The sequence below is a fragment of the Staurois parvus genome, unplaced genomic scaffold, assembly GCF_062004578.1.
Source record: "Staurois parvus isolate SC_StPar_1 unplaced genomic scaffold, SC_StPar_1.0 ptg000204l, whole genome shotgun sequence".
NCBI classification, from domain to species: Eukaryota; Metazoa; Chordata; class Amphibia; order Anura; family Ranidae; genus Staurois; species Staurois parvus.
In genome coordinates this window covers 579275-600836 of record NW_028318000.1, presented here as the reverse complement: position 1 = coordinate 600836, position 21562 = coordinate 579275, and the positions used below count along the sequence as shown (strand labels likewise).

Genomic DNA, 21562 nt, shown 5'->3' with positions numbered 1-21562 from the left:
TGAATGACCTCACTAATAGAACTCCACACTGCTATTATTTTGAACATGCCCCTTTCAATTAGTGATTCAATTACATAGAATCAGCAGCATGCATGTCATGACTGTTGGGTCTGTTGGATTTCTATTACTCTACTACACCTGCTAGTAAATTATTTGCCATGTAGAAATCTCATTTCTACCAAAAACAGTGATTGATCAGGTTAGTGATGTCTGACTGCTATTATTTTGAACACAACTGTATGTATATAGTGATTTTGGGTGTTTTACAAGGTCAGTATTTTGGGCTGTAAAATGGAGAAAGTAGGCATTTTTTGATTGTAGTAAGGTGTGCTGTTCTTGAAAACCATATGTTCTTACAAGGTCAGATTTTGTCCAGGCTGTTTATTATAGGTGACCTTTGTTTTTGATTTCTATTTCTTAGGTCTGCCGCCATCTAAAACCAAACTTGAATTACAAAAGCACATTACAACATTAAATAACCAGGAGCAGGCCTCTTTGTTTGAAGAAATACAGGTAAGCCTCAAAGTAGTTTTTAATAGGACTTTGTGACCTCTTTTACATAGAATAAAAAAATGCGTCACAAGCATTTTGAACTGATCAGACTTTTTGTTAATGAAACTGTAGATTGGTGTGTGTAGGCAGCATCTGTTAAAATTCCTCACCCATCCATATTGAAATGTGTTTGTATTTCAAAGCTATACAATGTGAGGCGTCCTTTCTGTCTGCATTTAATGTGGTTATATGCCCATTTGCAGTTGATCCTTTATAATATATTTACCTTCAAGTAGAACTATAGGCAATTTTTTTTTTTTCATTTTGGATAGATCAAGGGAGGGTTATAACCCATCACAATTTTTTTTTTTTCACCATCTGTCTCATTGGGGAGATTTCACTTCACTTCCTTTCCCTCAGCCAAACCGGAAGTGAGAGGAAATCCCTGGAAATTAAGGGAATTTCTTGGGAACCCTGAGGCCATCAGAACTAGTGTCCCCATTGTTGGATTTCCCTTCTATTACTTTTATGGCTACAACCCAAAATTTTGGATTTTTCTTTTACTTACAATTTCAATGGTAATGGTAAACAGGACAAATAGAGAGGGGAAATCCACAATAAAAACGTGACAGGGGTTCTCATCCATCTCCACTCTGTCCAAAAACTAAAAAAAAGTTTTCCTTTAGTTGCAGATTATGGAATCTTTTGCAGTCTGTTTTGCAGAAAATTACTGTTGTTCTCAATTTTCTTAACCATTTGTAAAATTGGAGCAAAGCTTTGTAGAGTGAGCCTGCAACCCAAGGAGAGTTTCTAGGAAGTTAGCTGTGGATTGTTTTCATATGAGCAGAGACTGCTGGGTAATTGACAGCTCTCTGAATTTAGAGCCACTGAAAATTAAATATAGAACATACACAGTATTTTCCCAACTTTAAGTGTATCTAAACCAAAAATGTAATATATTGCAGCTTACCAGTCCTTAAATTTGGTGGCTGCATTGGTTTCCTTTTTTCATCCTTTTCCCCCACACTTCTGTCTTATGGTGACAACGCATACTTGCTGTACTATAGAGGAACAGTGTTGTCACCCTAGGCTGCTCTCTTGCCTTGGACTATAAACACATCCTCCCCTTCTTCTCTCCACTGTATAGGCAGGATGTGTTCTGTAGTTCACAGAAGGCAGGTTGGAGAGCTGATAACCTTGTGTAAGATATCAGTTCAGTGCAAACAACATGGGAAACATCAGATGTCCTCACATAGGTCTGGTCAGATCTGGTCATGTGTCCTCCACTGTCTCATGGTTCACACTCAGGATTCACATTTAGGGATGACTGCTCTGTGAATGTAGTCAGCTCCCGTGGCGGACCAATGGATTGTGCAACTCCTGCGGGAGCGAACTACATTCACAGAGCGGTCATCCCTAAATGTGAATCCTGAGTGTGAACCATGAGGCAGTGGAGGACACATGACCAGATCTGACCAGACCTATGTGAGGACATCTGATGTTTCTGTTATAAATGCGCATAAAGATTGCGTATCTGGTGAGTGCGCAATCTATACCATATTTTCTCACCTCATCCACGATTTTAGTCATTGGACGTCTGAAGATCATCTGAGATCTCACTCACATTGTCACCTTGGACTTATCTTTATTTGATATAGTGCATCTTTTTCACGATACCGGCCACATAATTTAGTGGCACATATACTTGCACAGTGTCACTTTATTGTATGTATTTATATATGAATTTATTTATTTATCATCTATTAGCACTGCACCCCCCCCCCCTTATTTCTGTTCATCTGAAGGTCTTATATGGTGCCTTTGGTGCATAGCCGCTGTTATAATATATTATCTTAGTGCTCACTTATTTATATATTTTTAGTGTCTCATACTTTCAGATATGACAGCCCAAGTGAGGGGGGGGGGGGGGGGGGCTGGCATTACAGGGATTGAAGTTCCTATTTAAATTTTATATTGAGTGAATTTAAAGCGGGCTATATATTATGAATTTTTCCTAACACCATGGGTTGAAAGGGTGACTGTATTGATGAAGGAATCCCTCCCACAGCCTTCTTGTGTTCTGACGGCGGAAAGCCCTTCCTGCTAGCGGAACACAATGATTACTTCTAGCAGCTGTGGCCATTGGCAGTAATTGCTTGTAAAAAATCCAACAGGCTGCTTGTACCTATGTCGATCGATGGAACAAGTTCAGTACAACTAGCCTGCCCATAGATGGATCGAATCTCGGCTGCTTCAGCAGATTCAATCTATCTATGGCTGGCTTAAGACCTGTCAGGTTTCACTGCTGTCAAGTACATCATTGGAGAGATTTTGTGTCCCACTGAGAATGGTTTTACCAGGCAGGAAGTGAGGGAAAACTTAGAACGGAAAGCAATAAAAAGCTGATTGGTTCTAGTTTTTCACTACTCTACTTGAACAAAGGTTTTTGGCGGGAGATGAACTTTTCAGAATGTGCCCAGTGTCACAGTACAAAGATCAGACACTCTGCCCATAACTGAAGTATGTCTATGTAATCCTGTTGTCCATCCCATTTGGACTTGTGAACTCTAGGAGTAAGATAGTGTTTTAACTATTCAAATTACTTTGGGTGGGAATGTCCAGGTCTGTGTGAAGTTCATACTTATGAATGAACGAAGTGTTCAGTTTCTGTTGGCCAATTAATCTGTTTTGTCCTCATGTAATTTTAATGAGGCCTGCCTTTCTTGTATTGAAGAATCTGAATATTTTATTAAGTATTAAAAGTGAAATCTTATTATGCTGCAAACAGCAACGTGATAAAGGCATCTGATGATATTCATTCCATTGTATACTGTAGTAATTTATTTAATCCTGGAGTCCATTTGTACTGATCATTTTCTTGTTCTAATAACGAATATGTGGTCCTCTTTTTAATTTTTTTCTTCAATATGGACTTTTTTTTTGTTCAATAATGTAGGGACTGAGCAAACCTTTCAAACAGAGGATTTTTAGTACAGGAACAGAAAAATAAATGATTGGTCTTGTGGCCATTCCCTTCATTTAAATAAGTAGGGGACTGGTAATGGTGCAGATCATACATGCACAACTGCTGAACGAGGGAATCAAACAGATTCCTCCATCCAAGCTAACTATTATGGATGGAGGAATCTCCCTTGCTGGCTATTGTATTCAAGCAGCAGCAGTACCTATGGCTGTATGAATGCCCAAACAGTGGCTGGATTTGATCGGATCAGATGCAGTCACTGTTTTGGCTGAAAATTTTCCACCCACCTCTTTCACTTTTTTAATGGATGTTTGCTGAGTTGGGTGGTGCAACATATAGCTTGGATTTTGGTTGTCTCAGCAGGCATTGAATGAAAGTTGAGCAGTATATGGCTAGTTTGAGTCCGGTTGCTTGTTTTAGAAGTGTTGTGTCCAAAGCCACTTACAAATGTAGTTATCCCAATGTGTCAAGTGATAAAGAAACTGTGCCCTGTGATTTAGATGTTTTGAAATGTGAGTATATGGCTCGTGGATGACTTCGCAGCTTTCAGCCAATCCAATCACAGTAATGCTGGATAGCATTTAGACTTGCAGTTGTGGAGCTAAAAATGTGTGGTTGAGCCACATTTTATATCCCCACCCAGAAAATAATCCAACTGTCTTGCTTTATGCACAGCAAGCTCACCAAATGAAACCCATTCAAACAAATCTGGAAATGCCACAAATGCCCTAAAGCTAAGTTCAATGCATGTGGTTGTGGTGCATTTGTGTGTCAATTATGGGGGCAAAAATAGGCATCACATCACCTCCTCACAAACTGTTAAATGCCTCTGAAAAGCAATCTGAACACAGCTCACTTTATAGAGGAGCAGCAGCTTAGATGCAGGTCTAAACCTAACCTAAGGAAATAAAGGGTAACCATTGGAAGACTTACTTGCAAGGTTAGTTTCTTCCAACCTCTGTCACTGTCATGTTCTGGATAGCTCTGTCTGCAGGGGAATGTATATGTGTGTGTGTACACACACTGTGCCTTGAAAAAGTATTCATACCCCTTGAAATTTTCCACATTTTGTCATGTTACAACCAAAAACGTAAATATATTTTATTTGGAAGTGGAAGGAAAATGATAAATGGTTTTGAAATTTTTGCATTTGTATTTAGCCCCCTTTACTCTGATATCTGATAACTAAAATCTAGTGGAACCAATTGCCTTCAGAACTCATCTAATTAGTAAATAGTCCACCTGTGTGTAATTTAATCTCAGTATACATACAGCTGTTCTGTGAAGCCCTCAGGTGTTTGTTAGAGAACATTAGTGAACAAACAGCATCATGAAAGCCAAGGAACACACCAGACAGGACAGGGATAAAGTTGTGGAGAAGTTTAAAGCAGGGTTAGGTTATAAAAAAAAAACAAAAAAAAAAACAAGCTTTGAAAATCTCACGGAGCACTGCTATCTGAAAATGGGAAAGAGTGTGGCCGAACTGCAAACCTACCAAAACATGGCTGTCCACCTAAACTGACAGACCAGGCAAGGAGATCAGTAATCAGAGAAGCAGCCAAGAGGCCCATGGTAACTCTGGAGGAGCTGCAGAGATCCACAGCTTGGGTGAGAGAATTGTCCACAGGACGTTGGCTATGCACTCCACAAATCTGGCCTTTATGGAAGAGCGGCAAGAAGAAAGCCATTGTTGAAAGAAAGTCATAGGAAGTCCCGTTTACAGTTTGGGAGACACCATGTGGGGGACACAGCAAACGTGTGGAAGAAGGTGCTCTGGTCAGATGAGACAAACATTTTTTGTTTTTGGCCTAAAAGCAAAACACTATGTGTGGCGGAAAGCATACACTGCACATCACCCTGAACACCATCCCCACCGTGAAACGTGGTGGCAGCATCAAGTTGTGGGGATGCTTTTTTTCAGGGACAGGGAAGTTGATGGGAAGATGAATGGAGCCAAATGCAGGGCAATTTTAGAAGAAAACCTGCTAGAGTCTGCAAAAGACTTGAGACTGGGAAGGCGGTTCACCTTCCAGCAGGACAACAACCATAAACATACAGCCAGAGCTACAATGGAATAATTTAGATCAAAGCATATTCATGTGTTAGAATGGCCCAGTCAAAGTCCAGAGCTAAATCCAATTAAGAATCTGTGGCAAGACATGAAAATTGCTGTTCACAGACGCTCTCCATCCAATCTGACAGAGCTTGAGCTATTTTGCATGAAGACTAGGCAAAAAATCTCACTCTCCTAGATGTGCAAAGCTGGTAGAGACATCCCCAAAAAGACTTGCAGCTGTAATTGCAGTGAAAGGTGGTTCTACAAAGTATTGACTCAGGGGGGCTGAATACAAATGCATGCCACACTTTTCAGATGTTTATTTGTAAACAAATTTGAAAACCATTTATCAATGTCCTTCCACTTCACAATTATGTGCCACTTTGTGTTGGACTATCACGTAAAATCCCAATAAAATACATTTACGTTTTTGGTTGTAACATGACAAAATGTGGAAAATTTCAAGGGGTACAGGGTGGATAAAAATCAATGATTTTTTTAAAAAAATCAAAAAAATCTGATTTTTTTTATTTTATTTAAATCGGATTTCTTTGATTTAAATCAGATTTTTTTTATTTAAATCGGATTTTTTTAAATAAAATGCTTTTTGAGGAAAATATATTACCATCCAAAGGTTATTCCATCATGAAATAAAGATTCGTTTTTTAATTATGTAGAATAAGGCTGTATATGTGTAATTTGTTTGGTAAATAAATTCCATGAATCCATTCACAATGTCATGCTCTTCCAGAGGTTTTTGTAAGATTATTGGGCAGTTTCTCTGCCTACAAGATATTATCACAGATGCTTGGTTTACTTTTGCAGTTCTCAAAACTGAATTTGACTCAGCGGAGATCACATGCCTCTTCTTCACAGCAAAAGTGTTATAACATGAACAGAGTTAAGAAAAAGACCTTAATCCTAACTTCTACAAACCTATGAATACAGAATCAACCCCTTCAGTGCTAAGTTTCAAGAAGTTCAGTGAATAGAACAGAAACAATATTTTTCTGATTGTTTGGAGTGGAATAGATTTGCACAAGAAGAAAGTGAAACTAAGTGTGAGGAGGAAGGGGCTGACAGTCTAAGTTTCTTAAAATATATATATTTTGTTTAGCCAAATTAGTTAACAAACATGGATGTTTGTTTAAGCAAATAACATATGCTGTAATGTTATTGTTTCAGATGAATAAATCTATTTAAATTGTTATTATTAAGGTAATGATTATTTTTCTCCTTCCTAAGTACAACAGAAAAGTTGTCCAAATATGAATGATTAACCTATTAAACTGGGGATAAAAAAACTAATATGAAAAGTTGTTATTCTAAATATCTTCATCTACTTGCATATTAAAGTTATACCGGCAAGAATTAGTCTTTATGTAGAAAACTAGGATTTAAATCAAGCCTTACTGACTAGTGATTTAAATCGTGATATTTAAATCAGTTTGATTTAAATCAAATCCACCCTGAAGGGGTATGAATACTTTTTCAAGGCACCGTGTGTGTATATGTATGTGTGTGTGTGTGTGTGTGTGTGTGTGTGTGTGTGTGTGTGTGTGTGTATATATATTTATATATATATGTTTATTTTAATGTGTATTTTAACAGACATCATATTAGAATAGTTTGCTCTTCATTGTCCTCCTGTGAGCAGTTTTTTGTCTTTTATTAGGCTCCAGAGATCTTGTTACTATTACTGTAATTGTAGTAGTTTCGCTGATAAGAAGTGTTGGGTAGCTCTAATGCAGGAGTGTACAGTGTATCAGCCAGGACCTGAAATTCTATCCTAGAACATGAATGTGTATTCATAGTGCTCTTTGCAGAACCCGGCCCAATGTATGGAATTCTTGTCTGCCTTTTCATACACTTTTTACTTCGTTTCTTACGTTTACTTTGCTGCCATCTTGTGGACTAATGTAATACAGCACCTCCCTCTCTGTTGTGTATAGCATTATAGTGCTTTAGTATCGGGTCATTTTGTTAAAGTAAGTTGTGTGTGTGTTGTTTTGGTTTTTTTTTGTTTTGTTTTTTTCATGAAGCAATGCTTTGCTACATGTTGAGTTTCACCTGATGATAAATCACCAGTTAGAATAGCAATTCCTCAGCTTGCTACAAATTGCCGCTGAGATTACCATTCTCCCATAGCACTCATGCTCGCCATACGCTGTTAGATTTTTAATCGAAAACTTTTGTTTTTGAAACCTTCGTTCAATTTTCAACCTGTTAGTGGAGACAAACTTGCGGATGTTTTTGACCTTATGGCCGGAAAACTTGCAACGCTCAGAATGGAAAACTTTTTTTAGTTTCAATGAAATTCTTTGTATATGGTTCTTGATAGTATGCGAAAACATGCACAGTACAACATGTATGATTTTTCCTCTATTTCATCTGGAGAATATTTATAGAAACTACCATTCATTCCTTTAACACTATGCATGTTCTGTCAGTCTCTTTAGCTTGAGGTAGTGTGTGTGTGTGTGTGTGTATACACACACACACACACACAGTGCTCAGCATAAATGAGTACACCGCAACAGAACAGAAAACCTTTACTTTCCTTTCAGAATCAACATTTTCTATAGGACACTATACTACAAAATACTCCCACAAATGCAGGCCAGGGTTAATTTGCACACACACGTATTTTTCTTAACAAATTCATTTAAGACCAGGTTGCAAAAATCAATACACCCCAATGAAAGTCTTAGGAGCAAAGCTAAATTTTAAACGAAAAAATCCTAATTAACAAGAATTCAACTACAGGTGAGTCTAATTATTCATTAAACAGGTGTCCAGCAGACAGTTGATTATAAAAGGGTGTTTACTTAACAAAGAAAACCCCCTCCGATTTCATGCTGTCATCAGTGACACCACATGGAAGAGAAATGTCACAAGGCCTGAGAAAGAAAATCATTTTTTTACAAGAAAGGTGAAGGCTTCAAGAAGATTAGCAAAGCTTTACTTATCAGTCAGAATACTGTAGGAAAAGTGATACAAACATTTAACAAAGATGAAACTGCGACCATCTCACAGAGACAGCCAGGTTGCCCATAGAGGTTAACACCTTGAGAGGAGCATCTTCTGATGAGAAGGATTGAAGAAAATCACCATGCAAGTTCACTGCAGTTAGCTAAAGAAATAGAAAGCCAAACTGGGGTGATTATTTCCAGTGACACAATACAGGATACATTGCAGAAGAATGGCATGCATGGGTGTCGTCCACCAAGGAAGCCTCTCTTGAAGCCCATGCACACAAAACCCTGCCTATAATTTGCCAGGGCCCATGCTGAAAAAGAAGACTACTGGAACTCTGTACTCTGGAGTGATGAGACCAAGAAAAATGCATGGTACCTACAGTGAAACATAGTGGTGGCAATGTACTTCTGTGGGGCTGCATGAGCACTGCTGTTGTCAGGGAGCTGCATTGTATCGATGGTATCATGAATTCACAGATGTACTGCTCTATATTAAAAGAGAAGATGCTACCTTCACTCTGTGCCCTTGGCCCTTGTCTCCTGATCTGAACCCAATCGAACACCTATGTGGAGTTCTGAAGAGAGCATCACTCTCCATCCAAGCTCTACAAGAGGTCGTTCTTGAGGAATGGAAAAAGATAAATGTTGCAAAATGTCACCAACTTGTTCATTCCATGTCTGGAAGACTTGGTGCTGTCCTTACAAATCATGGAGGTCATACAAACTACTAGATTGAGTTTTTGTTGTGGGGTGTATTCATTTTTCATCAACTGATTTTGAGTAAAACCGTAGATTTTTTTAAGCCAATTTACACTATTAACCTTACTTTTATGTAATGAGCTAAACCAATGTTCTATAGAACTCCGAATTGTTCGTGTTCATTGAGATATTGATTAAAATCTTGCTTTTCAAAAGAGGTGTACTCATTTATGCTGAGGTGTGTGTGTGTGTGTATATAAACGTGTGTGTATATATGTGTGCATGTATATGTGTGTGTGTGTGTGTGTGTGTGTGTGTGTGTGTGTGTGTGTGTATATATATATATATATATATATATATATATATATACAGTTGTGTCCAAAATTATTCAACCCCCACTGAAATTGAGTGTTTTGGCCAGTTTGACATTGCTTTTGATCATTCAGTCATCTTGCTTACATTTACATTAAAGAGGCACTTGTAGGTCAGACAAATATAACATAACAGTTATAATGAAATAACCACAAATGTCTTTTCTGTGCTCACAGCATTATCAGTTTTATTCAACCCCCAAGTGACATTCAATCTTAGTACTTAGTACAGCATCCTTTTACAGTTATAACAGCTTTTAAACGTGAAGCATAGCTTGACACAAGTGTCTTGCAGCGATCTACGGGTATCTTCGCCCATTCTTCATGGGCAAAGGCCTCCAGTTCAGTCACATTCTTAGGCTTGCGCACTGCAACTGCTTTCTTTAAGTCCCACCAGAGGTTCTCAATCGGATTTAAGTCTGGTGACTGCGATGGCCACTCCAAAATGTTCCAGCCTTTCCTCTGCAACCATGCTCTAGTGGACTTGGAGGTATGCTTGGGATCATTGTCCTGTTGAAAGGTCCAACGTCTCCCAAGCCTCAGGTGTGTGACGGACTGCATCACGTTTCCATCCAATATCTCCTGGTACTGAAGAGAATTCATGGTACCTTGCACACGCTGAAGCTTCCCTGTACCTGCAGAAGCAAAACAGCCCCAAAGCATGATTGACCCTCCACCATGCTTCACAGTAGGCAAGGTGTTCTTTTCATCATAGGCCTTGTTCTTCCTCCTCCAAACATAGCGTTGATCCATGGGCCCAAACAGTTCTAATTTTGTTTCATCAGTCCACAGAACACTATCCCACAACTTTTGTGGTTTGTCCACATGGCTTTTGGCATACTGCAGTCGACTCTTCTTATTCTTTGGAGACAGCAAGGGGGTACGCCTGGGAGTTCTGGCACGGAGGCCTTCATTACGCAGTGTGCGTCTTATTGTCTGGGCTGAAACTTCTGTACCCACATCTGACAAATCTTTTCTCAGTTCCTCAGCAGTCACACGGGGACTTCTCTCCACTCTACGCTTCAGGTAGCGCACAGCAGTCGAAGTCAGCATCTTCTTTCTGCCACGACCAGGTAGCGTTTCAACAGTGCCCTTTGCCTTGAATTTGCGAATGATGCTTCCTAAGGTGTCTCTTGGTATGTTTAACATCTTTGCAATCTTCTTATAGCCATTGCCCTTCCTGTGAAGAGAAATCACCTCTTCTCTTGTCTTCCTGGACCATTCTCTTGCCTTCACCATGTTTGTAACCACACCAGTAAATGTCTAGAAGGAGCTGAGTATCACAGTCATTTTAAAGCTGCCTAATTGGTGCTTATTATGCTTGATTGCTGCTCGGTGACATCCACAGGTGTTTTCAATACCTGATGGAAAGCACCTGTATGAACCTCTGTTCTTCAGAGTGGTAGTCTTTAAGGGGTTGAATAATTGTGGCAATGAAGAAACCACATAAGAACCATTTACTACTGTATTACATAAACAATTGATGTCATTTTAGTTGCATTTGGGTAGTTACAACGTCCTTGTAGGATTTGATTCTGAATACAATTCCAAATGTACACTATAGTCCCTAAACCCCTTTACAGCATTGGGGGTTGAATAATTTTGGACACAACTGTATATACACACACATATCATGCTGGATATCTATACTGATATGGTGATGTGTTAGGGACATAAGGATGCCCCATGGTTTGATGAAAATGAGCAACCTACAGAGGACTGAATTCAAAGACACCCTGAAAATCCAAGTGAAAAAATGATGCAGCAGGCTAGTCCATTTTGATGAAATTTCATTGCACCAACTCAAAATGGTACTCAGTAGTTTGTATGGCCCCCATGTGCTTGTATGCATGCCTGACAATGTCGGGGCATGCTCTTAATGAGACGACAGATGGTGTCCTGGGGTATTTCCTCCCAGATCTGGACCAGGCCATCAGTGAGCTCCTGGACAGTCTGAGGTGCAACCTGGTGCCGTCGGATGGAAATGAAACATGATATCCCAAAGGTGTTCTATTGGATTTAGGTCAGGCGAGCGTGGGGGCCATTCAATAATATCAATCATTCATCCTCTCAGAACTGTCTGCATACTCTCCCCACATGAGGCCGGGCATTGTCGTGCACCGGGAGGAACCCAGGACCCACTGCACCAGCGTAGGGTCTGATAATGGGTCCAAGCATTTCATCCTGATTCCTAATGGCAGTCAGGGTGCCATTGTCTAGCCTGTAGAGGTCTGTGCGTCCCTCCATGGATATGCCTCCCCAGACCATCACTGACCCACCACCAAAACGGTCATGCTGAACGATGTTACAGGCAGCATAACGTTCTCCACGGCTTTTCGAGACCCTTTCATGTCTGTCACGTGCTCAGGGTGAACCTGGTCTCATCTGTGAAAAGCACGGGGCGCCAATGGTGGACCTGCCAATTCTGGTGTTCATTGTTGCCCATCTAGTGCACCTGTTGTTAATTTCATTACCACCAAAGCAGCTGAAACTGATTAACAACCCCCTCTGCTACTTAACTGACCAGATTTTCTAGTTTTATGACTTTAGGATGAAGTCTGCCAATTGCCATTCTCCTGTTCTTTGAGAGCACACTTTCTGGACACTGAGGGGTTGTCATTGGATGGGGGGTGATAGTTGGTGAGGATTAGCCCTGAGCCCTGGTTCACGCTGAATGCGAATTTGCTTAAAGTAGCGCAATCTCAAAGCCGCAGATCAGTGTGATTTGTACCTCTGATTTCACTGTGGCTTGAGGCTTCATTAACAGAAGTCCTCGCAAGTTACAATAAAATCAGAAAAAGTGGTGCAGGAACTAGTTTTGAAATCGCGCTACTTCAAATTGCACTGATTAAGACAATAGGAATAAATTAGATGCAACTTCAGGTGCGATTTGTAAATTGCATGTCGTACCTGAAGTCACACTGGTGTGAACCAGGGCTGATTCTGGGAAGCCGGGTCTCAGGAACAGAAAGTGAATGCAGGATCACAGAGGCACCCAGGAAAAAAGTGGTAGTAGTGACAGTGTCTGCTCTTATGCAGATTTTACTTTTTTTAACCGCTTTTTGTTTAACCAGCTGAAGTAAGTTCTGGTATATGTCATGATTTTTTTTTTGTTTAATGAAGTGTAAATATCATTTGATTTAGAAAATTCGGCCCAGATCAGAGCAGAGGGAGAATGAACTGATTATTTCTCGGCTGCGGTGTCTGTATGAGGAAAAACAGCGGGATCATGTTCACACTGTGGAGTCAAAACAGGTAATGTAACTGACATTGGGTTATACAGTTCTGTTCACTCATTTGATGGATAGTGGTTGTATGTGTGTCAGCCCCGGTTAATGCTGATGTGGTTCGGGAAACCCAACAGTTCCAGTGCGTTTCCCGCACTGCATAGCACTCACACCGTGTTCTGTGATCTGATCTGCTGCGGGTATCATTTAAAAGTTAATGACACCCCAGAAGCAGGTTGCAAACACAGTGCGTTTTGCCTGAACCAGAATGCATGCGTATAAACGCCCATGCGACCCGGTTCCAGTGCGAATAAAAAAAAAAAAAAAAAGCTGCCAGTGCGTTTTTGATACGGATGCAATTTAATTTGAGCCATTCAAAATGAATGGGCTCACATTGCACTGCACAGAATCACATGTTCTTTGCACAGGAATGCAGTGCGATTCCTGTGTGATTCACATGTGGTTCACAGTGTGAACCTAGGCTTGGTCTTTATAGTAAAAAATGGAGTTTTATATTTATTTACAACTGCAGTAATGGCGTGAGAAGAGGAGGATCAGGGCTGCTCTGTGCAAAACCACTGCACACAGCACATAAGTATAACATAGAACATGTTTGTTTTTTAAAAAGAAATATGCCTTTAGTATCACTTTAAGCAGAAACCTGTTCTGTTCTGACACATCTAGGCAGAGTGAGTTCTCAAAATGTCTCCTATGATGTCTCCTCCCTTGATGTGTCAAACATATTTCTATAACCCTAATTCCAAAAAAGTTGTGACGCTGTGTGAAATCTACATAAAAACAGAATGCAATGATCTCATAAACCCATAGTTTATTTGCAATAAAAAACACAAACTGAGAAAATTTACCTTTTTTTAAGAGAAAATAAGGTAACTTTTAAATTAATAGCGGCAACAACATGTCTTAAAAGAGCTGGCAACAAAAAGCTGGCAAAATAAATGGTACAAACATGGAAGAGCTGGAAATGCATTTTGCAACAAATTGGGTTGATTGGCAATAGGTCAGTGATATATTTGAATATAAAAAGAGCATCTTAGAGAGTCAGAGTCAGAGAGAGTCAGATTTTGTGCAGTTTCTGAATGATGTTCACAGTAAAATTGCAAAGTTAAATAAAATATCTACAGTACATAATATCATGAAAAGATTCAGAGAATCTGGAGAAATCTGTGTTCAAGGGACAAGGCTGAAACACAATATTGCATGCCCGTGGTCTTCGGTATTCACTCCCTGCTGTGTGCTGTCAATCAAAAGTAAAGGGGAGTAGTCTCTAAATTCTCCATCAGGCTCCGCTCTCCCACCGACAAGCCATTTCCCAAATGTAGCCAGTGGCTATTGGCATATTTAGGTAATGACATCACCACTATCCCCGGCCCTTTTGTTTATGTTGAGCTTTTGGATGGGGAGTCTCCTGGCCCACAGCTGAATGGGGCGCTGGGATACAATGCTGTTTGGCAAGTTTTTACATGCATGACCGGTTCCCCACTCTTAGTACTGATATACCTCTCTATTCCAACTCAGAGCTAGTCCTAAAGTGGAGGTAAGGCCTAATATTTCAATTCTCCCCTGCAGTCATTCATGTAAGCCAAGTTCAGCCTTAGGTCTCAAAATGAAAGAAAAACTGTTTCTATCACCTTTTTATTTTGCAGTGTCCAGTGTCTGTTACATTACGTCAGTCCCTCTCCCTTCTGAGAGTAGCAGCCAATGGGTGTGTTTACTGAAGGCTAGTGACATCACTTCCAGGAAGTCACACTGTTCCTGTGTAGCCAGTGGGCATATACAAGATGGGAAGAGCTGCTCATAGGTTCCCTGGTCAGTGCTCTCCCATGGATGCTTGGGGAACTTCATCCATTAGTAAATGAAGAAATAAAGGCAGCATTGATACAGGAGGGGCTATATTTTATTGCAGAATATTTACACCACTTTATCCATTATTCCCAAACATATCTATGCAGATTGAAACTTAGGCTGGGAAAGAGTTTGATCATGATCAAATGGGCCTGTGGTTTGCCCACTTGGCCTATGTCTTCTTCCTTCGTTACCCTTGATGGAGGGACCCTTTTGGAGTCAAATGGTCATGGCTCCTTGTGGTTCTTTATGAACATCCTGATGCCTTTGTCTGAACTGTATGCTATATCTCCCTGAGGAAGCAGACTATTGTCTTGCGAAACGCGTCGGAGAAAGATCTTCAATTTTGATTGGAATTCCACTTTAACCCCTTGACGCCGACGTAACACAAATATGCGGCCTCACGGACCTGGGCTTTTTTCCGTGGGGCCGCATATTTGCGTACCTGTCTTTGTGCTGGGAGCGCGCCGCTCGGCGCGCTCCCAGCACCAAGACCGCGGTGTCACTGAGAGCCCCGGGTCCCGTTCTAACGATCGGGACCCGGGACTCCCGATTCCGGGTCACGTGATCGCTGTGATAGCCTCTGATTGGCTATCACAGTGATCAATCACTGTGCAGCCCGGCCCCCTTGTTTTCTCTCTCTCTATGAATGGAGAAGAGAGATACATTGTATCTCTCGAACTCCTGACGCAGAGAGAGAAAAAAAAGTTTGTAAAAAAAAAAAAAAAAAAAGATAAATACCGTATTTGCCGGCGTATAAGACGACTGGGCGTATAAGACGACCCCCCTACTTTTCCTGCTAAAATGTAGTGTTTGGGCTATACTCGCCGTATAAGACTACCCCTCTTCCAATGCACACCAGTGGGAGGAATAGTGCCCCATCATTGATGTCAGTGGGAGGAATAGTGCCCCATCATTGATGTCAGTGGGAGGAATAGTGCCCCATCATTGGTGTCAGTGGGAGGAATAGTGCCCCATCATTGGTATCAGTGGCAGGAATAGTGCCCCATCATTGGTATCAGTGGCAGGAATAGTGCCCCATCATTGGTGTCAGTGGGAGGAATGGTGTCCCATCATTGGTGTCAGTGAGGGGTGGAATAGTGCCCCATCATTGGTGTCAGTGGGGGGTGGAATAGTGCCCCATTGTTGGTGTCAGTGGGGGGGGGGGAATAGTGCCCCATCGTTGGTGTCAGTGGGGGGGAGGAATAGTGCCCCATCGTTGGTGTCAGTGGGAGGAATAGTGCCCCATCATTGGTGTCAGTGGGAGGAATAGTGCCCCATCGTTGGTATCAGTGACACCAATGATGGGGCACTATTCCTCCCACTGAGACTTGCTGACCCTGTTCTCGTATGGTGCTGCTGCAGCCAGCATATGTGGTTGCAGCAGCACCTCTACACAGAACACTTACCTGCTGCTCCGGCACTCAATTTTCGCGGGGCCGCTCGGCTCCGCCCCCTCGCCGGTGATTGGCCGCCTGTGTGCCTTTCCTGAGCTACAGTTCTGGCGGCCAATCACCGGTGAGGAGGCGGAGCCGAGCAGCCGCACGAACATCCAGTGGCCGAACTGAAGGAGACGCCGCGCTTCCTGGACCGGATCGTCGTGGGACTGGATCCAGGTAAGAGACATCAGCCCCTGCAAACCCCTGTACTTAATGCCGCAGCCCCCCTAACATGTGTACCGGCGTATAAGACGACCCCCGACTTTTGAGAAGATTTTCATGGGTCAAAAAGTCGTCTTATACGCCGGCAAATACGGTAAATATTAAAAAATAAAAGAAAAAATAAAGAAAAATACCTAGATCAAGGTTTGATCTAGTTCAGTACCAGGGTAAGTGTTTGGGTCAAAGGTCAGGGTCAAAGGTCAGGGTCAAAGGTCAGGGTCAAGGGCAAAGGTCAGGGTCAAAGGTCAGGATTTAAAAAAAAAAATTGGTATCAGTGTCAGTTAGTGTTAATGTCAATGTCAGTGACAGTGTGTTTTATATATAAAAAAAAAAAAAGACAAAAACAAAATGCGCACTGTTGTTTCTGGACTGTACTACGGGTACAAACAACAAATAACATACACATATATGGTATCGCTGCGATCGTCAAGAACTGGAGAATGTATTTTGAGTTGTTCTTTGGTGGTAGGTTATGGTCGTAACAAGAAACACACAGTTAAATTTAAAAAAATTATTTTTTTTACTATTTTGGCCCAGTTTTCTTTTAATAATAAAAAAAAATTAGGAGCTATCCATGACCATTTACCACCAAATGAAAGCCCAATTTGTCCTGAAAAAACAAGGTATAATCCACCTGGATGTACAAAGTAGTTGTGACGATATGTACGGTTTTACTAACACGTCAACGTTGCAGAATTGTGCTTAGGCATTTAGATTTGTTTTACCCTTAGGCGTGAAGGGGTTAATTACCACCAGTTTCCTAATCTGAGAACTGGCAGTAATGTAGTAATATTTGAAAGCGATTTCAAAGGTTCATTTAAAAAAAAATTTTTTACAATAACAAACCTGCTATACTTACCTGCTGTGTGCAGTGGTTTTGCTCAGAGCAGCCTGGATCCTCCTCTTCTCGGGTCCCCCTCAGGCTCACCTGGCTCCTCCTTTCTTTTTTTTTTTTTTTTATTTAAATATTTATTAATTTTTCATATTATTACAAAAATCCATAAGAAGAGACACAATACATATAAATATCCATACATTTCTACTCTGTCCCTTCTATTTACCTCTTTTCTATTCCCTTCCCTCCCTCCCCACCATTTCCCCTCTTCTCCCCCCCCCTACCCTCTGCAAGATCTCAAACCTCTCTAGGCCCAGTAACTTCGGATAACTTCCTAACTTAGAGTTTTCTATATTTCTCTTTCATTTCCGATTTTTCCCATTTTTCCCATCGTGAATAGTATATTTTCATCCTATCTTCCTGAATATGATAAGATTTTTCCATTCTGCTAATCTGGTTTACCCTATTGATCCAATCCTCCTCCGTTGGTATCTCAACCTTCCGCCAATACTTGGGGATCAACCCTTTTGCAGCACTTAAATAGTGCCATATACCTGATTCCTTATATTTATTCACTGTTGTTTCAACACTATGTAGGAGACAAATGGTTGGGTCTAGTCCTATGTCATTTCCAGTTATTTTTTCTATTAATTTGACTATTGTCTTCCAGTAAACCTGAATTTTTGGACATTGCCACCATATGTGAAACATCGTGCCCTCTTCCCCACATCCTCTCCAACACATGTTTGAATTCTCCCCCCTCATCCTGTGCTCAGTGCTCGGTGTAATATGCCATCGTGTCAAACATTTATAGTTAATCTCAACATCTCTCATACTAACATTCTCGTGAACCAATCTAAATATCTTATTCTGTTGATCTTCATCTATCACCACCTCCATATCTCTTTCCCAATTTGTTATAAAAATTAACTTTGTGTCTGTGTCTAGTTCTGTGAGTATTCTATACATTTTTGTAACTCCGTGTTTCCCGTCTCTACGTGTTTCTAATAGCCTTTCAAACATGTTCCATTCCTTTTTTAATCTCAAGGGTTTTGGGAGAGTTCCTATAAAACATTTTAATTGATGGTATTTCCACTCATCTATTTTACTAAACATATCTCCTACCATCTCTTTTAATTCTCTAAATGTTCTCAATTCCCCCTCTACCAATACATCTCTCAGTTGGATATCTTCCTTTTTAATCCATCTCCCTGATATCTCATCTTTTCCCGGAGGGAAGAATTCCGTGTTTGCAAGAGGCATTAATATAGAGTTGAATTCCCATTTCATGTGTTTATGTAAGTTGTCCCATATCCTTAAGACAGTTAAAGTGTAAGTGCTTGTGCCCTCTTTGGTTCTCCTATAGTGGGCTGGAACCCATATCATCTTGCTCAGATTAATTCCACTCATATCATTCTCTATTTTTACCCAACTTTTCCCCTTATGATTAAAAGTCCAATCATAAATTCTTGCTAACATTACTGCTTTATAATATCTCTTGACATCAGGTAGTCCCATCCCCCCTTTCTCTTTAGTCCTACTTAGTGTTTCATATGATACTCTTGGTTTTTTATTCCTCCAAATATATCTTGTTAACATTTTTCTCATTATCTTAAAAAACACCTCTGGGAGTTTGATCGGGATCATTTGAAATCTATAGAGTATTTTAGGTATAATTACCATTTTAATTAGGTTCATACGTCCTAACCATGATGGATTTCCTCCTTCTAATCTTTTTAGTTCGTCCTTAATCTCATTTATCAGAGAAATATAGTTTAATCTATACAGTTGTTTATATGAGGTAGCGAGTTTTATGCCTAGGTATTTTATATCTTTTTCTCTCCAAATAAAGGGGAATTCTTTTTGTAGCCTTTCTTTTTCACTCTTTGGTATATTAATATTCAAAATCTCAGTTTTTGTTGGATTAATTTTTAGATTAGATAATTCCCCATATTCCTTCAGAATCTTCATTATATTTGGTAATGTTATTCGGGGGTTGCCTACATAAAACAGTAGGTCGTCCGCAAAGGCCGCTACTTTATGTTCTATATTTTCTATCTGGATTCCCTTTACCGCTCCACTATTCCTTATTATTGACAGCAGGGGTTCCAATGTCAATACATACAGCAAGGGGGACAATGGACATCCCTGTCTTGTTCCATTGGACATCCCAATGGATTCCGACCTCTCCCCATTTACCGTAATGATTGCGGTGGGCTCCTTATATAGTTTACCTATCCATTCTCGCATTCTCTCTCCAATCCCCAACCCTTCCAAGTTGTCTATCATAAAGCCCCAGTCCACTCTATCAAACGCCTTTTCGGCATCGATCGCCAAGAGCACCACCGGGGCTTTCCCTTTTCTACTTTTCTGGATAAGCATCAGAGTTCTCAAACCATTGTCTCTACCCTCTCTCCCCTGGACAAAGCCCACCTGGTCTCCATGGATCCAATCGGGCATTAGATCTTTCAGCCTGTTTGCTAGGACCTTTGCGTACAACTTAGTATCTGTGTTTAATAGGGAAATGGGTCTGTAGCTAGAGCACTGAGAGGGATCTTTTCCCTCCTTGTGGATGAGAACTACATGGGCCTGAAGGGATTCCCTCCTCACCTCCATCCCGTCTCCCAAGTCATTCATATATTTCTTTAACTTTGGTAACAGTACTTCACTAAATTTTTTATAATACTTAACGGTATAACCATCCGGGCCTGGGCTTTTCCCTCCCCCTGTACTTCTCAATGCCACTTCTATTTCTTCCTGAGAGATTTCTACCTCCAGGGAGTTCAGTTGTGTTTCACTAAGCTTTGGCAATCCCGCATTTTTTAAATATATCCTCCTTTTTTCATTAATACCTTCTCTAATTTCTTTTGATGTTCCTTGGGGGCTGATGTTATACAACTTTCTATAATACTCCGTGAATACTTTTATGATTTCTTTAGTTGAGTGGGCTATCTCCCCCTTAGGGCTTTTTATCTTTTCTATATAGTTTCTGTTTTTTTTCTTATTCAGGGCTCTCATTAAGTATTTTCCTGGTCTATCACCCCATCTATATCTTTCACTTAATACTTTATTATATACTCTTCTCCTCTCCTCATCCATCAATCTCTCTAATTCATCTTTTTTATCCCTTAACTTCTGTCTTGTTTCTATTGTTATTTTTTTCTTATGTATCCACTCCAATTCCAGGATTTCCTTTAAGAGTCCACTAACCCTCTCTCTTCTTTCCTTTTTTTTCCTTGCTCCCATCGCAATCAGGATTCCTCTTATATATACCTTATGACTTTCCCATACTGTAGCTGTCGATACTTCCTGCGTTTCATTCTCCTGGAAGTATACCTTAATCTCTTCACTGATCCTCTGCACAATATCCTCATCAAAGAGTAAAGCCTCATTTAACCTCCAGCCTAAACCTCCCGTCCACCTTTTTCCCCATCCCATTTTCATCACAACTGGGGCATGGTCCGAAAAAGTTCTTGTCTCTATTTCTATTTTAACCAGCATTTCAATGAGTTGATGATCTATTAAGATGTAATCCAGTCTCGAATACATCTCGTGTGCATTAGAGAAGAAGGTATAGTCTCTGTCCTTCATATGCATTATTCTCCAGGTGTCCACCAGTTGGTATTCGTGGATCACCTTCCTCAAAGCTCTCAGGGACCTACCCCCTTCTCTCTGCACCAGGGAGGTTACATCCATCTGTGGGTCCATACAGAGGTTTAAATCTCCTGCTATTATCAAACGCCCTTTTTTAAAATCTATCAATTTTTTTAACAGACCCTTTAGAAAGATCTCAGGTTTCTTATTGGGGCAATATATATTGGCTAGTGTGCATTCAATTCCCTGTAGTTTACCTTTCAAAAACAGGAATCTCCCTTCCGGGTCAGTCCTTCTATCTTCCAGCTCAAACCTCATATTTTTTGCCAATCCTATTGCCACCCCCTTTGCTCTTTTAGTTGGAGAGTCGGCATAATACCATGTAGGATAATATTTGGATTTTAGTTTCACATTAGATTCTATCTCAAAGTGTGTCTCCTGCAAAAATACCACTGACGTTGCCCTATGATGTAGCTCTTTAAACAACTTGAATCTTTTCCCAGGGCAATTTAACCCATTCACATTATATGTTATAAACTGTATTTCATCCATCCTTCTTAATTTTTATTATCTCTCTTCTAATTCGTCTCCTCCTATTAGGCCCAAATGACTTGCAGAATATTAGTCCCACCCCCCCCCCTTCCCCCCTCCTACCACCCCTCCCACCCTCTCTTTTTTTTCCCCTTCCCATTTTTAGGCGTATAAGCTGCCTACAAATCATTTGTGGATCCATTTCCACCATTGATTAAAATTTAGGGCGTAAGCTCCACCTATGTACGGCTCACCTCATCTCCGAGCCACCC

The 21562-nt window shown here is 40.5% G+C and overlaps 1 protein-coding gene across 6 annotated transcripts in view; it reads left to right on the top strand.

The window, feature by feature from the left end:
- TBC1D1 (TBC1 domain family member 1) overlaps window positions 1-21562 on the top strand; it is a 286650-nt gene that overhangs the window by 144563 nt on the left and 120525 nt on the right. For all 6 annotated transcript variants that reach the window (XM_089678369.1, XM_089678373.1, XM_089678372.1 and 3 more), the window contains exons 7-8: window positions 422-513; window positions 12724-12834. In XM_089678369.1, coding sequence (XP_089534495.1) covers window positions 422-513; window positions 12724-12834 — 203 coding nt within the window. The remainder of the gene's footprint in view (window positions 1-421; window positions 514-12723; window positions 12835-21562) is intronic.